Source organism: Oncorhynchus tshawytscha, linkage group LG11 (genome assembly GCF_018296145.1).
Source record: "Oncorhynchus tshawytscha isolate Ot180627B linkage group LG11, Otsh_v2.0, whole genome shotgun sequence".
Taxonomy (NCBI): domain Eukaryota; kingdom Metazoa; phylum Chordata; class Actinopteri; order Salmoniformes; family Salmonidae; genus Oncorhynchus; species Oncorhynchus tshawytscha.
Window position 1 is genome coordinate 3,638,559 of NC_056439.1, and position 13,278 is coordinate 3,651,836.

The 13,278-nt window shown below is 42.9% G+C and overlaps 2 protein-coding genes across 3 annotated transcripts; one reads left to right on the forward strand and one right to left on the reverse strand.

Moving 5' to 3' along the window:
• Positions 1–209: 209 nt before the first annotated feature.
• LOC112243003 (ankyrin repeat and SOCS box protein 5) lies at positions 210–8,028 on the reverse strand. Of its 2 annotated transcripts, none has more exons than XM_042329702.1 (7): positions 7,760–8,028; positions 3,841–3,920; positions 3,013–3,120; positions 1,970–2,120; positions 1,643–1,777; positions 1,103–1,294; positions 210–887 (listed from the first exon to the last, which is right to left on the reverse strand). In XM_042329702.1, exons 1-7 carry the CDS (start codon positions 7,956–7,958, stop codon positions 760–762), a joined length of 993 nt encoding a protein of 330 aa, XP_042185636.1. In that variant the 5' UTR covers positions 7,959–8,028; the 3' UTR covers positions 210–759. The 2 variants fall into 2 exon arrangements, with proteins under 2 accessions (XP_042185636.1, XP_042185637.1); XM_042329703.1 differs by lacking the exon at positions 7,760–8,028 and adding an exon at positions 6,282–6,478.
• Positions 8,029–8,713: 685 nt separating this feature from the next.
• Positions 8,714–12,413, forward strand: LOC112234529 (signal peptidase complex subunit 3). Its single transcript, XM_024402692.2, has 4 exons — positions 8,714–8,950; positions 10,015–10,165; positions 11,695–11,810; positions 12,211–12,413. Exons 1-4 carry the CDS (start codon positions 8,808–8,810, stop codon positions 12,341–12,343), a joined length of 543 nt encoding a protein of 180 aa, XP_024258460.1. The 5' UTR covers positions 8,714–8,807; the 3' UTR covers positions 12,344–12,413.
• Positions 12,414–13,278: the final 865 nt, after the last annotated feature.

Sequence of the window (13,278 nt, forward strand, 5' to 3'; positions counted from 1 at the left end):
ACGATACCAATGTATCGTGAGCAGGATATATTTGAGTTTTGGTTCATGGAAAAGGTGAAGGATCTTCTAAATAGATTGAGAAAATTGGTCCTGCTACAGAGCACCATCTTGTATTGTAGACTAAATGAAAAAATCGACAAAAAGAAAATAACGACTGAACTAAACCACAGCCGAAACATGCCAGAAGTATAATCTCCAAGACAAGCACATCATGGAATAACATTCTTATTTATTAGAGTGAAACAGGTGAGAGGTATGTGAAATGAGTTTTGGCAAAATACTGTACATTTTTCAGTGAGTTATGCATATACATACGGGTCACGTTAATATATTAGTTGGCTAATATTATATAAGAAAATAATTGAAATGCAATATTATTCACAGTACATCTGATTAGCATAAGAGTTGTTGTTTTGGTCAATGTAACAGAATATACATATTTACATGACCTTGTACGTAGGTGCTTCAGAGAAACAGTGGAAACAGATGTCAGTGAATGGGAGGGATTCGGTGCACTTGAGGTTCTGGGTTAAAAAGAAACAAGGTTCAGTGAGTAATAAAACATTCCCTTGATGATAAAGATGGACGGAGAGAGAAACAGAGAGAAAGAGATAGGGTGGGAGAAAGAATATCCTCTATTATGACGATGCTCTCTCATTTAGAAAGAGAGAGAATGAGGAAGACAGAGAGAAACAGAGAGGGGAAGGGAGAGAGCAACAGACAGAGACAGACAGACAGAGAGAGAGAGAGCGTTGTGTTCTATCTGTACTGGAGGAAGCGTTTGAGAGGGTTGGGGAGGTGTAACTGAGGGATGAGGTGTAGTCGAGATCGGCCCATATAATCTCTGACACTGAGACGACACAGTTGACATAGTGACTGAGGTGTTGCTGCAGAGAGAGAGAGAGAGAGAGAAACAAGAGGGAGAGAGCAAGAGATATAGAGATTATCTGATTAATCCAAGACAGCCTCAATATCATCCACTTTTATAATCCAAATAGCAATGTTTTACAGGGGATTCTGACTTCTTCCCACCAGCTGAATGGGGATATTTCCTAACCTGGTCCCAGGCTAATATTCCCATGTGAACTGAGCATAATCTTACCTTCATACAGCAGTAACGTCTCCTCTGCTGAGCTGTTAGGTGGGGCTGACTCCACCGGTCTCTTCAGCTCTAGGTTTTTAGCGTTAATGTTCGCTCCAAACTCTAACAACACATTGATGATCTCAGGACAGTCCTTCTGAGCTGCTGCATGGAGCGGGCTCTCCAGGAACCTGCCCTTCTGCACATTGGCCCCTGTGGAGCAAACCAGACAACATTGGTTTTGTTCAGTAGGTCACACTGTAGCAAAATGGTTTGCAACAGAAAACATGAATCTATGATCTGAAGGGACTCGTTTGTGTAGTTCCTTGCCGTTTCACTCAGTTTCAATAGATTCTCCCTACTGAACACGCTCCATGTTTGTGAGTACTGCGTCAGGTAAAACAATGTCCCGTGACATACCTTTCCTTACTAAATGCAGAATACAGAAGGGGAAAAAGTACAAACGGATGAACCGTAAAAAAATAAATAAACAAAAATGCATTGATGTCAATGAGAGAGATCATTTGAAGTTAGGACCAAAGTGTCTGGTTAGTTACTGACCTCCATCGAGGAGTTTTTGTGTGCACTGGAGTGCTGAGGAGATGCAGGCGATGTACAGGGGGGTTCCCAGGTGAGGAATATCATAGTCCACGTCTGCTCCCCATGTGATCAGTGCCTCCAGACAAGCAATTCTGCCTACACACAATACGCCCTGTGTTACCAGGATGCTCTCATTCAGAAACGCATTCAGTACTCTCATCTTAGAATAGAAGGGGGAAACATACCAAAATTACAGCCAGAGTACTTCAAAACCAGCCAGAGTACTTCAAAACCTCACAGTGAAGTGACAGCTATGTGTATGACACACATATCCTGCGATGGCAGTACCTTTGCTGGAGGCTTCGTGTATGGGCGAGGGCTGGCACATCTCTGACTGGGGCTTGGCACCGTTTTCCAGCAGTACCTCTGTACAGGTGGCACTGCCCGCTGAGCAGGCATTGAACAGCGGCGTCACCCCATCAATGGTGGTGGCATTTACCTGATCAGATAGATGGAGCATTGTCAGAAAACCATGTGTACCTATAAGTTAGAAAGTTACAACAAAGGCAAGTCAATCGGAATGTAAAATAATTAGTTGCTGATGACAAAGTTACAACAAAGGCAAGTCAATCGGAATGTAAAAAGAGGAGTTGCTGCCAACAAAGTTACAACAAAGGCAAGTCAATCGGAATGTAAAAAGAGGAGTTGCTGCCAACAAAGTTACAACAAAGGCAAGTCAATTGGAATGTAAAAAGAGGAGTTGCTGCCAACAAAGTTACAACAAAGGCAAGTCAATTGGAATGTAAAAAGAGGAGTTGCTGCCAACAAAGTTACAACAAAGGCAAGTCAATTGGAATGTAAAAAGAGGAGTTGCTGCCAACAAAGTAACAACAAAGGCAAGTCAATTGGAATGTAAAAAGAGGAGTTGCTGCCAACAAAGTTACAACAAAGGCAAGTCAATCGGAATGTAAAAAGAGGAGTTGCTGCCAACAAAGTTACAACAAAGGCAAGTCAATCGGAATGTAAAAAGAGGAGTTGCTGCCAACAAAGTAACAACAAAGGCAAGTCAATCGGAATGTAAAAAGAGGAGTTGCTGCCAACAAAGTAACAACAAAGGCAAGTCAATCGGAATGTAAAAAGAGGAGTTGCTGCCAACAAAGTAACAACAAAGGCAAGTCAATTGGAATGTAAAAAGAGGAGTTGCTGCCAACAAAGTTACAACAAAGGCAAGTCAATCGGAATGTAAAAAGAGGAGTTGCTGCCAACAAAGTTACAACAAAGGCAAGTCAATCGGAATGTAAAAAGAGGAGTTGCTGCCACAGCATAATGACGTCTCGTTCTGACGTGGAGCGTGATGTGTTTGTGTGTGCGTCCGTTTGGTCATGACTTACATTGGCACCAGCTGCAACGAGCGCCTTGGCGCATGACGCGTGGTCTGACAGGCAAGCCTCATGCAACGGCGTCACATGGTCTATGGTAGGGATGTTTGCGTTGTAACCCTGGGATGACAACAAGAAATGTTTGCATTCGTTATATAGGACTCACTTTCCCGACACGTTATTTTGTGTAAATGCTCTACAGATGGTCATACTATCAACACACTGTCTGTTGAGAAGCAGCTGCTTGCTAAGGTTACGGTTAGGTTTCCAATACGGGTTACACTCTTTAGGAAAAAGGGTTCCAAAATGGTTCTAAGGCTGTCTCCATACTATATATCATTTTGGTTCCAGGTAGAACTCTTTAGTGTTCCATGTAGAATCCTTTGTGTAAAAAAAAAGTTCTACCTGGAACCAAAAGAGTTTTTACCTGGAAGCAAAAATGGGTTTTCCAAAGGGTTCTCCTATGGGAACCGGCGAAGAAGCCTTTTTAGTTTCTAGAGTGAGGGTTAAGGTTAGGTCTAGGGTTAGGGTTAGGGTTGAGTTTAGGTTTAGGATAAGGGTTAAGATTAGGATTAGCGCTAAAGTTAGTAGATAGATAATTGAAATATCACTGACAGTCTGTAGAGCATCTACAGACGAACTACCCAAATAAACTTTTGGAGATCTGACTACGAGGGAAAATGGCAAACATATATGTATCTTATCTGGGACGTACAGACAGAGCATCAGCATTTTATTTTATATAAAGGTGTCAGAAAAGTCCCTCTGTCTTAACACTGTATAAACAATTGACCAGAAATCTTTGCGATGTGGTGCCCCGCACCTCTGTGTGTGACTCACCTGTGAGAGTAGGGTCCTGAGGGCCAGGAGACGGCCATGACACGCTGCCTCGTGGAGAGGGGACCGGTCCGCCCATGACCCTGGGAGAGGGACAGACAAAACACTGAGCCTCTCCAAAACAACACACATTACAGTCATACGTTTACAGTGACTGCGTTTCACTATCATACAAGCTCTCAATGCTCACATCCACAAATATATATATATATATATATATATATATATAACCAGCACATTCCCATTCAAGTCTGATACAATGACAGCATTCATCATAGCCTTCACTCTCTGTCGGTATCCTTATTATTCAATCATTACCGTAATCCTAATCTAGAATTACTTCCCAAAAGCCAGTAGTACCAGTCCACTATCCATGTTCATATGTTCAGAAAATTGAAACCCAGTTGTCACAGCTGTCACTAATATCACCGAGCGCTAGATAGATTTTCACTCTCTTACAGTGTGGATGGAGCTATATGTAACTGTAGCTCAACCAAGCAGGCCATTTGGCAGGCATAGCCTTGTATATCTGGCAGGCATAGCCTTGTAAATCTGGCAGGCATAGCCTTGTACAACCGGCAGGCATAGCCTTGTACAACCGGCAGGCATAGCCTTGTACAACCGGCAGGCATAGCCTTGTACAACCGGCAAGCATAGCCTTGTACAACCGGCAGGCATAGCCTTGTACAACTGGCAGGCATAGCCTTGTACAACCGGCAGGCATAGCCTTGTACAACCGGCAAGCACAGCCTTGTACAACCGGCAGGCACAGCCTTGTACAACCGGCAGGCATAGCCTTGTACATCTGGCAGGCATAGCCTTGTACAACCGGCAGGCATAGTCTTGTACATCTGGCAGGCATAGCCTTGTACATCTGGCAGGCATAGCCTTGTACATCTGGCAGGCATAGCCTTGTACAACTGGCAGGCATAGCCTTGCACATCTGGCAGGCATAGCCTTGTACATCTGGCAGGCATAGCCTTGTACATCTGGCAGGCATAGCCTTGTACAACCGCAGGCATAGCCTTGTAAATCTGGCAGGCATAGCCTTGTACAACTGGCAGGCATAGCCTTGTACATCTGGCAGGCATAGCCTTGTACATCTGGCAGGCATAGCCTTGTACAGAGCTGTGACTGTGTCGGCCATCTTTGGAAGGGCATCTGCATCACCTGACAAGCTCATGTAGTACACTAGAATGGCCTGTTGTTGCTACTATCTTTTATGATGAATAGGACAACTAAAATACTGTATCTTTGTTTTTTGTTGTTGTTGTTGTTGACATTCATTTTGACAGATATTTTTTGGGGGAAAGGACAATAACAGAGACCCCTCTTTCAAGGTATACATAGCATAACAACAGGTGCCACTGAGGACCACCACTGTTGCAGAGATAATTAGAGTTTGGAAGCTATTCTTAGGAAGCACATGTTAGAGCCACAGTAAGTAGTTAATTCCAGTCACAACAGCAACCTGGAATCCCCCTCTCTCTATTTTCTCTCCTTTCTCCAGGAACCCAGCCAACCTTTCCCACAGTCCAGATCCTCTATAGCTGGTTGCCTGGTGCGGCTGAAGCCCATTATGCTCATTCGAACAGCACATGGTGTCTCTATTCTAGCAGGGTAAAATGGTAGCTCTCATGAATATTGCAACAGTGCACTGAACATGTGACTTTTGCATTCGTTTAAGGCTCCCCTTTGCCACACTAAGCAATAACAGGAGGAAGCAGAAATGGCTATAAAATCTGTATTTCTGTTTATTTACTCTGCTTAAATAACAAACTATTGCATTTAAAACATTTGGATGTCAAAGTCAATTAGTAATCAAGTAGTTACAACCCTAATGTGACCCACAGTTTAGATTGGATACAGCTGATAAAGAGATACAAACAGGTTTAATTGTCTGAAGCTGCTGCTTAGTCCAGTTCAAAGGTCATACTCTTATTGTCTTGTGTGAGAGTCATGAGAGTACATGGTAGCTTCAGCTGTTGTAGGCCAGTCATTATTAAACTTTAATAGACACATACTCTAAGGCCTACTACTACACATAGGCCTAGTAATAATACTAATAAAGTATGTGTTAAATAAAAAATGTAAAGCATTTGTGTTATGATGTAAGATGTATGGATCTGTATCCACATTAGCAGGACAAGCACTCGACTGCTCTAGGGAACCATTTGACCAGATGTGTCCAAGGCGTTTGTTTGATTAATTTGCTTCATTTCACATGTTATAACACAGTCCTAAATAGGCTGGATCCTATAGGAATGTTCCAGAACAGGTGCCTTTTTCACGAAACATTTCTATGTTAACCCCTCTCTCTACCTCAAATAAACTCGACACGAACAGCACAGGAGTCCTATAATAACATTGCACTGTGACAGTCCGAGACGCACTCACCCACAGTGCGCAAATACGCAATTGTGTGTGCGTAAATCGCTACTGACCTTGGCTAGTTAAAATACCCCAACAGCGTGGTTTCTTTTTTGCGGTGTAATCATCTGTGTTCTCTAACGGTCTTTTCCTCGACGTGTTTTCTGGCTGCTCGCTCGAGCTCTCTGCAGACGGAACTTCAGGCATGTTTACATCAGCTATCTGTCCCCGCACCACAGTGCACCATGATCCAGTCTAAAACCTGCTCTCTGATTGGTTGCTCAGCTTGTTGTCGTTTCACTGCCAAGGACAAGCACCACAATAACATGAACAGGCAGAGAAGGACCGGAACAGCCTTTACCCCCGCTGGTCTCAGGGTTAGGAACCGTTCTGTTCATTAAGGATTCATTCTGCATGGTTTGAAATACTAAAGTTTGACCTTTGAGTTGAATATAGTATTTGCTATTTTGAGTATGCCTAGTTGCTTGTGTAACAATCATTTGCTTGCAATATTCAAGTGAAAAACCCACCCACTGTTTATAACGTCATTGGTCACATTATAAGGTCATAATTGTCAGGTAATAATTCAGGGACGGACATAATGCAGGTTTTCTTTGGTAGTTAATTCATTGATCGGTCATTGATTGACCAGAGAGTTTACATACCTGATGTCCCTGGTCTGAAATAGTCTTTGATTAATAAGGGAATTTTAATAACTAGTTAATAAGTATTTTGCCTCTCCAGAGGCATAATTGAATATCCCTTACCACAGGTTATCAAATCAAATAGACTAGTTAAACTAGTTGTACTTGGGGATGGAAAGCTAGAGCCTCTCTAACCTCTCTCTAACATGCTTCTGTTCAGCTCAAAACATTCCTGGCTGACAGTCGCTGTGCGTAACCTAGGTGGAGTATGACAACAGGCTGTAACTGCCAAGACTCAGCTTCGATATAATCTGTCTATGAATTGTGTGGCATTTTAATAAGGGCACGGGTCCTAGGTATGACCCCCAACCAAGGGGCACGCGCAATTATACAAACACGTACAGCTGCAAACCTCTGGTTTGAACATATTCATTTGACATAGTCTCAAAAATGTGCATTCCCTGTGTCATCCCATCAGATCACTTGACGATTGCAGTGCGTGGAATACGCTAAGGGCGGAAGAAATATTGAATCAGAGACTTCTGTCATGCCAACCCAACGTGTCGTCATGATGCCAAAGGTTCTGGGTCTTTCCCCTCATCCCAGGTGCGGTTGTTACAATGCAGTGCTTTCCCCCAGTACCTCAGCAAGAAAAGAGCATTGAAAGACATCAAGAAGAAAGTATATCTAATACACAATGTATCTAAGTGTTCCTAATGTCCCCGGGCCACAACGATAGGCTGAGTAGTTCCTGGGCAGACTGGATACAGTTGGCCTGGCATGTTACAGACACATAGCTTTTAGAAAGCTGGAATACCCTAATACACACATGTTACTGTAGAAAGTATGTGTATGACCCTCTACTATAGAATAATAGTCTGTTGCCTTTCACGGAAACAGCTACTTACTGTGCCCTTGTCCAAAATCATAAAACTCTTCTGCAATGCGGGCAGCCTCCTTCCGATTCCCCTTCACCACATAGAAGTGGGTGAGAATATTCAGGCTGATCTTGACAAAGAGCTTGACGCAAAACAGAGCGAATATGGAGAGGTAGACATTGGAGTAGTGTATTGTGCCAAAGGACTGGCTATCCACATTTGGAGTCATTGCTTCCTTGCTTGTCTAGCCTTGCTTATGTCTTGCCTGGCTGTCGGTGGCTGGCTGCTAATGTTTTGGAAATTTAAATGGGGGGCCTGGCTATCTGTGTTGTGTTGACTCTGGTACTGGGTCATATGCCAGCCCAGAATGACACAGAAATTCCCCTCGGCAGCTGGGTCGAGACCAGATAGGATAAGCTGGAGAGAGCAGCTGTATTGTAGCGCTGCCTGCCTGCCTGTGGGACAACTGGGGCCCATAGTCATACAGTGTCTCAGAGTAGGAGTGCAGATCTAGGCTTAGACCCCTCCTATCCATGTATTCTTATTCATTATGATCTAAAATGCAACACTGAACCTAGATCAGCACTATCAGCACTCCTACTCTAAGACGCTTTGTGGATACAGGCCTAGGGCCATTTAGATTCTGCCAGCAGTCCTAGGGCAGGGAATACAGTACAGCTATATCCAGGGGCTTTGTGACTGTGACCTGTGGTTACAAAAAACTAACCCAGGCCTTAATCTTAGTTGACCTGTGGTTTGTTCCATTTTGTTGTGATGCTTCAGAAAGAGCATTTCTTCTCTTGAGGTTTAACATTATCTCGACTCATGTACTTTTACTTCAAAATTATATTATCCAGTCAATTGTCTACTGTCATGAAATTCCTTAGCCATTACTGGTCGTGTGAACTGTAGTTCGCCTCCATAACACATGGGGGCAATGTTTTACTTTAATGTTCCATCGATTACGGATGAACCATCCTGTTTCGTATTTCGTTGTGACAAACTACACTTCCTGCTTTTGCAGCTAGAAGTGTTACGCATCGTTGTGTATGAAACTGTAATATAATTGTATTTCAAAATGAATACAGTGTTGTCGAGGGCAAATTCCCTCTTCGCCTTCTCGCTCAGCGTGATGGCAGCTTTGACGTTTGGCTGTTTTATCACGACGGCGTTCAAAGACCGGAGGGTGCCGGTGGATATCCACGTCTCGAGAGTAATGCTGTGAGTGATGACTAGTTATTATTATTAAACTACAGTGAACATGCTTTGTTTTAGTTTAGATATATTTCACTCCGTGATCTATCACATTTGTATTCGTATAAACATTTATTGGTCTCAATTGGCTACATAGCTAGCTCGGTGTATGCGTGTTTGCAATGGTGCTAACTAATGCTAGCTCGAGGTGATCATTGAATCCATATGGCAATATTGACGCCAATCAATCTAACAGACACCAGTGTATTAAACTGCCTGAGCAATGAACAACCGTTGTTTTTGTCTTTGGCTACAATGTAGCCTACCAGCCAGACCGGATGCCAGCTGCTGCTGCTTGCAACATTGTACCCAATAGTTGAACAGCACGTCAGCGCGGTATATTTTGTCAAGCTGTAACCTAGCTGCCAGCAGATCAAATGTTTCCGACCTTACTGGAAATAAGAACTTGTTATTAACTGACTTGCCTAGTTACACCCCCTTCATTAGCATATGAACAGATCATGAGCCATGGCACAATTTGTTTTTTTGAATTTCAGGAAATTAGCTGCAAAACTGCAACATGTTCTCTCAGTATCATGGCAACATGTGTAGAATACCATGAGATCAGCTATAAAACTGCAATTTTTTCTCTCTGCCCTGTGGCTACGGTGTAGATTTGCAGGAAATTACTTTTAAACAGCAACATTGTCTCTCAGGCTCATGGCATATGTAAAATAGCATGAGATTAACTAGAAAACTGCACATTTCCTTTTACCACATGGCAAAATGTGTAGAATTGTAGGTGGTTGGCTGTTGTCCCCCCTTGCGGGGGGCCCACTGAACTGTGGTATGCCATTCAAGTAGCTGTACCAAGCCATACAGTGCAAAGTGTAGCTAGAGAACATTGCCTAAATGTACAGCCAGAAATCATAAAGTAAATGTAGCCTACTAATATCTATGGTGTAGCCAAGACAAAAAAAACGTCTTTTTTTTTTACAGCTTATTGTTCCACGTGGTGAAAGAAATGTCTTGGCATAATTCTAGGATGCAATGCACTGCACACAACTATGTCGGCCTTTACCATTTGACAGGAAAAACGTGGATGACTTCACAGGACCCAGGGAGAGAAGTGACCTGGGGTTCATCACCTTTGACCTCTCTGCTGACATAAAGCCCATATTTGACTGGAACGTCAAGCAGCTCTTCCTCTACTTGTCTGCCGAGTACGCCACCAAGAGCAACGTAAGTGTCTTACAACGGGTGTATACATTACGTCTTGCAACGGGAACGGTTGACCATTTAAGAACCAAGCGGGGAGGTACCTACCTGAAATGATCTAATAGAAAGAAGGACCAAGGCACTCTTCGAACTCTAATTTTCATTGCGATATGTTTTCCGTTTCGACTAAACGGTTTCTGTTGCAAAATCGGCGTGATGAATACAACCCAGACCTGTTCTCTTTCCTGTTGATCTATCAATTATCATTATCTTACGTTCTTCTTGGCTTGCTTTGGTAGTTGCCACAACAACAGATCACACAAATTAGACTTGATGAAAGCCAATCTGAAGGGATGACCTTCTATAGGTTCATTACCCTATATATAGAATTGCAGCAGAATAGTCATACTTCTACACCCCCAGGAGCAATGTAAGAACTGACCTCTTTCCTTTATGGTGTAGGGTCATTATCACACCTTCCTCCTCTTGGCATGGGTAGGCTGGTTGCCACACGCTGTTGACACATTGGTTCTTCTACAGATCACACACATTTAATTGGTGGGAGCCAAGAAGGCAATATGGTTTGATGGGTGACTTTTTATAAATGGTGTATCCTAAGAAGTAGCCTGGGTTGGTCTCAGGTCTGTCTGTGCTGTATAGTCCTATGTAAACTATGACTATAGGAATTTGATACACAGTCGTGAAGAGAGCACAACAACGCCTCTCCCCCCTCAGGGGGCTGAAAAGATTTGGCATGGTTCCTCAGATCCTCAAAAAGTTCTACAGCTGCACCATTGAGAGCATCTCGACTGGCTGCATCACCGCTTGGTATGGCAACTGCTTAGTATGGCAATTGCTTGACAACCCCACCGTAAGGTGCTACAGAGGGTAGTGCGTACGGCCCAGTACATCACTGGGGCCATGCTCCCTGCCATCAAGGACCTTTATACCAGGAGGTGTCAGCTGAGGAAAAAAAATGCCCTAAAAATTGTCAAAGACTCCAGCCACCCTAGTCATGGACTGTTCTCTCTGCTACCGCACGCAAGCGGGCCATAAGACTGCTGGACTATTTGTATTGACACTTTTTTTAAAATATAGATTTATTTATTTTTTGCACTGACTCTTGCACCAGCTCTATGCACACTTACTGGACTCTATACACACACACACACACACAGATGCATATTGACGTCACACACACATAGACACACGTTCACACACACTGCTGCTACTCTGTTTATTATCTATCCTGATTGCCTTGTCACATTGACATTGACTCTGTACCGGGACTCCTTGTGTATATAGTCTCGTTGTTATTTAATTGTGTTACTATTTCCGTGTTTATTTTTAGTAAATGTTTCTTGCTTTTTAACGCTGCATTGTTGGGAAAGGGCTCGTAAAGTAACCGTTTCACAGTAAAGTCTGTTGTATTCTGCTCATGTGACAAATACAATTAGTTTTGATACAGATCTGGGATCAGGACACCTAGGAAGGTGACATGCATGGCTGCCAACTAGTGATATTTAACTGCGACGTGTTGTGCTTTCTTCCAGGCCCTGAACCAGGTGGTTCTGTGGGATAAGATCGTGCTGAGAGGAGAGAGCACCAAGCTCAACCTCAGAGACATGAAGTCCAAGTACTTCTTCTTCGATGACGGAAACGGTCTTCGGTAAGCACCCTCTGTTCACCCTCTCACTTTTATTTTAGTGCCAGTAACCTAATGATCTCAAATCATGTTTTTGATTGGTGTGGAATCGGTCTTGATGCCATTTTATTGAATCAAATCAAATAGTTTGTCACATACAGTTTACAGCAGGTATAAAAGGCATATTGACATAATCATTTTGCCACATCTTTTAAACATGCTGTAAACTATCTGACAAGTACAATTTCATCTGATTTCCCTTTAGTCCTACATTATGTTGAATAGTTACACCCTTTGTATGCAGCAGAGGGCAGTATAGGACCATTTTTGGCACCTCTCCCACTTGTCTCCAGTCTTTTGAATGGAAATTCTGGTGGAATGTTCTACGATGTTTAAGGCCTTTGTGTGATGATCTCTCCACCAGGGCGAACAAAAACATCACCCTGACACTGTCCTGGAACGTGGTGCCCAACGCTGGGATCCTGCCCCTGGTCATGGGCTCTGGCCACATGTCTGTCCCCTTCCCTGAATCATACGAGACCACCAAGAGCTACTAAACTGTTCCAACGTTTGTTTGTTGTGTAATCTTTTATGACTTTTAATAAAAGTGGACATTTGGGAACGGTTCAATTGTATGCGTTTGCATTGATGCTGCCACAGGAAAAAGGGCTGTCTAAATGTTGCGAACAGTGAAATCCTTGCTTCTTTTTTTCCTAAATTCCTCTCAAAGCTCATTAGAGGAGAGACCTTGGATCATCTACTTCCATACACTTTGAGAGAGGTGAGGAATCGAGGAGGATGCAAGGATTTGACTGCTAGTAACCCTTGGTTTAAATGGTCATTGCTGAGATGGACTTAGTAACCAGAAAGTCAGGACTCCTCATGCTTCATGTAACTCTACAGTAGTACTCAGTACCTGTATAATGAATGGCAATGTGAAATCTTTTGAATAATTCTGTTTTGTTTGTTCACTGTAGCTGTTGCTTTCTTTTTTATAAAAAAAGCATCTGAAAGATAATTCTGTATTACTGGTTATTAGTAGAGAAGAGGATAGGCCCTGCATCTTAGTGTAAGGGGCGTCACTACAGTCCCTGGTTCGAATCCAGGCTGTATCACATCCGGCCGTGATTGGGAGTCCCATAGGACGGCGCACAATTGTCCCAGCATCGCCCGGGTTTGGTCTGGGTAGTCCATCATTGTAAATAAGAATTAGCTCTTTAACTGACTTGCCTAGTTAAATAAAGGTTAAATAAAAAACATGTGTAATGTTAACATTTTACTGACAGATGGCGCCATATGACCACAAACACAACCCACCACTTACCCGAAGCGTTCAGAGTAGTTGCCACATTGAGAATGATGGACCTAGGCCCATAGAATAATTTTCGATGTATTATAATTGAGTTACCCAAAACAATATCTGCTCTATTCATAATGTTTTGAAATGATGGTATATGAATATAATGGCTACAACGACATCGTTTGAAATGTA

Bases quoted from the DNA above. Each gene is read 5' to 3' on its own strand.
- LOC112243003 (XM_042329702.1), bottom strand. From the start codon at position 7,958: ATGACTCCAAATGTGGATAGCCAGTCCTTTGGCACAATACACTACTCC. The intron at 1,295-1,642 runs GTCAGTAACTAA...TTTGCTCCACAG, and splicing joins ACAAAAACTCCTCGATGGAG to GGGCCAATGTGCAGAAGGGC. The intron at 888-1,102 runs GTAAGATTATGC...CTCTCTCTGCAG, and splicing joins GACGTTACTGCTGTATGAAG to CAACACCTCAGTCACTATGT.
- LOC112234529 (XM_024402692.2), top strand. From the start codon at position 8,808: ATGAATACAGTGTTGTCGAGGGCAAATTCCCTCTTCGCCTTCTCGCTC. The intron at 8,951-10,014 runs GTGAGTGATGAC...ACCATTTGACAG, and splicing joins CACGTCTCGAGAGTAATGCT to GAAAAACGTGGATGACTTCA. The intron at 11,811-12,210 runs GTAAGCACCCTC...TCTCTCCACCAG, and splicing joins GATGACGGAAACGGTCTTCG to GGCGAACAAAAACATCACCC.